This window comes from Merops nubicus, unplaced genomic scaffold (assembly GCF_000691845.1).
Source record: "Merops nubicus isolate BGI_N331 unplaced genomic scaffold, ASM69184v1 scaffold38694, whole genome shotgun sequence".
In the NCBI taxonomy this organism is placed as follows: Eukaryota; Metazoa; Chordata; class Aves; order Coraciiformes; family Meropidae; genus Merops; species Merops nubicus.
Window position 1 is genome coordinate 2,255 of NW_008605585.1, and position 296 is coordinate 2,550.

The 296-nt window shown below is 69.6% G+C and overlaps 1 protein-coding gene across 1 annotated transcript in view; it reads right to left on the bottom strand.

The window, feature by feature from the left end:
- LOC103772055 (all-trans-retinol 13,14-reductase-like) overlaps window positions 1-288 on the bottom strand; it is a gene marked incomplete at both ends in the record, with an annotated part of 2,389 nt that extends 2,101 nt beyond the window's left edge. Inside the window, 2 exons of the mRNA XM_008939373.1 lie at window positions 2-121; window positions 204-288. Of these exons, the coding sequence (XP_008937621.1) occupies window positions 2-121; window positions 204-288 (205 nt within the window). The remainder of the gene's footprint in view (window position 1; window positions 122-203) is intronic.
- Window positions 289-296: the final 8 nt, after the last annotated feature.

Genomic DNA, 296 nt, shown 5'->3' on the forward strand with positions numbered 1-296 from the left:
CGGGGCAGTGCCCGGCCCGGGGCGGGGGGGAGCCGTTGGTAGGTGTTGAAGATCCCGGCGTCGGAGATGACGAGGGGGGCGAAGACGTTCACCACCTCCTGACCCTTCCTGACCCCCACGCCTTGGGGAGAAGGGGGGGGAAAGGTGAGGGGAGGGGAGGGGCTCGGGCTGGGGGTGACGTGTGGCCCGGGGCTGGTGCTCACCGCAGGCTCTGCCCTGGGAATCCAGGAGGATCTTCTCCACCGGGGCCTTCGCCAGCACGTTGCCTCCGCTCCTGCGGATGACTTGGATGGTGT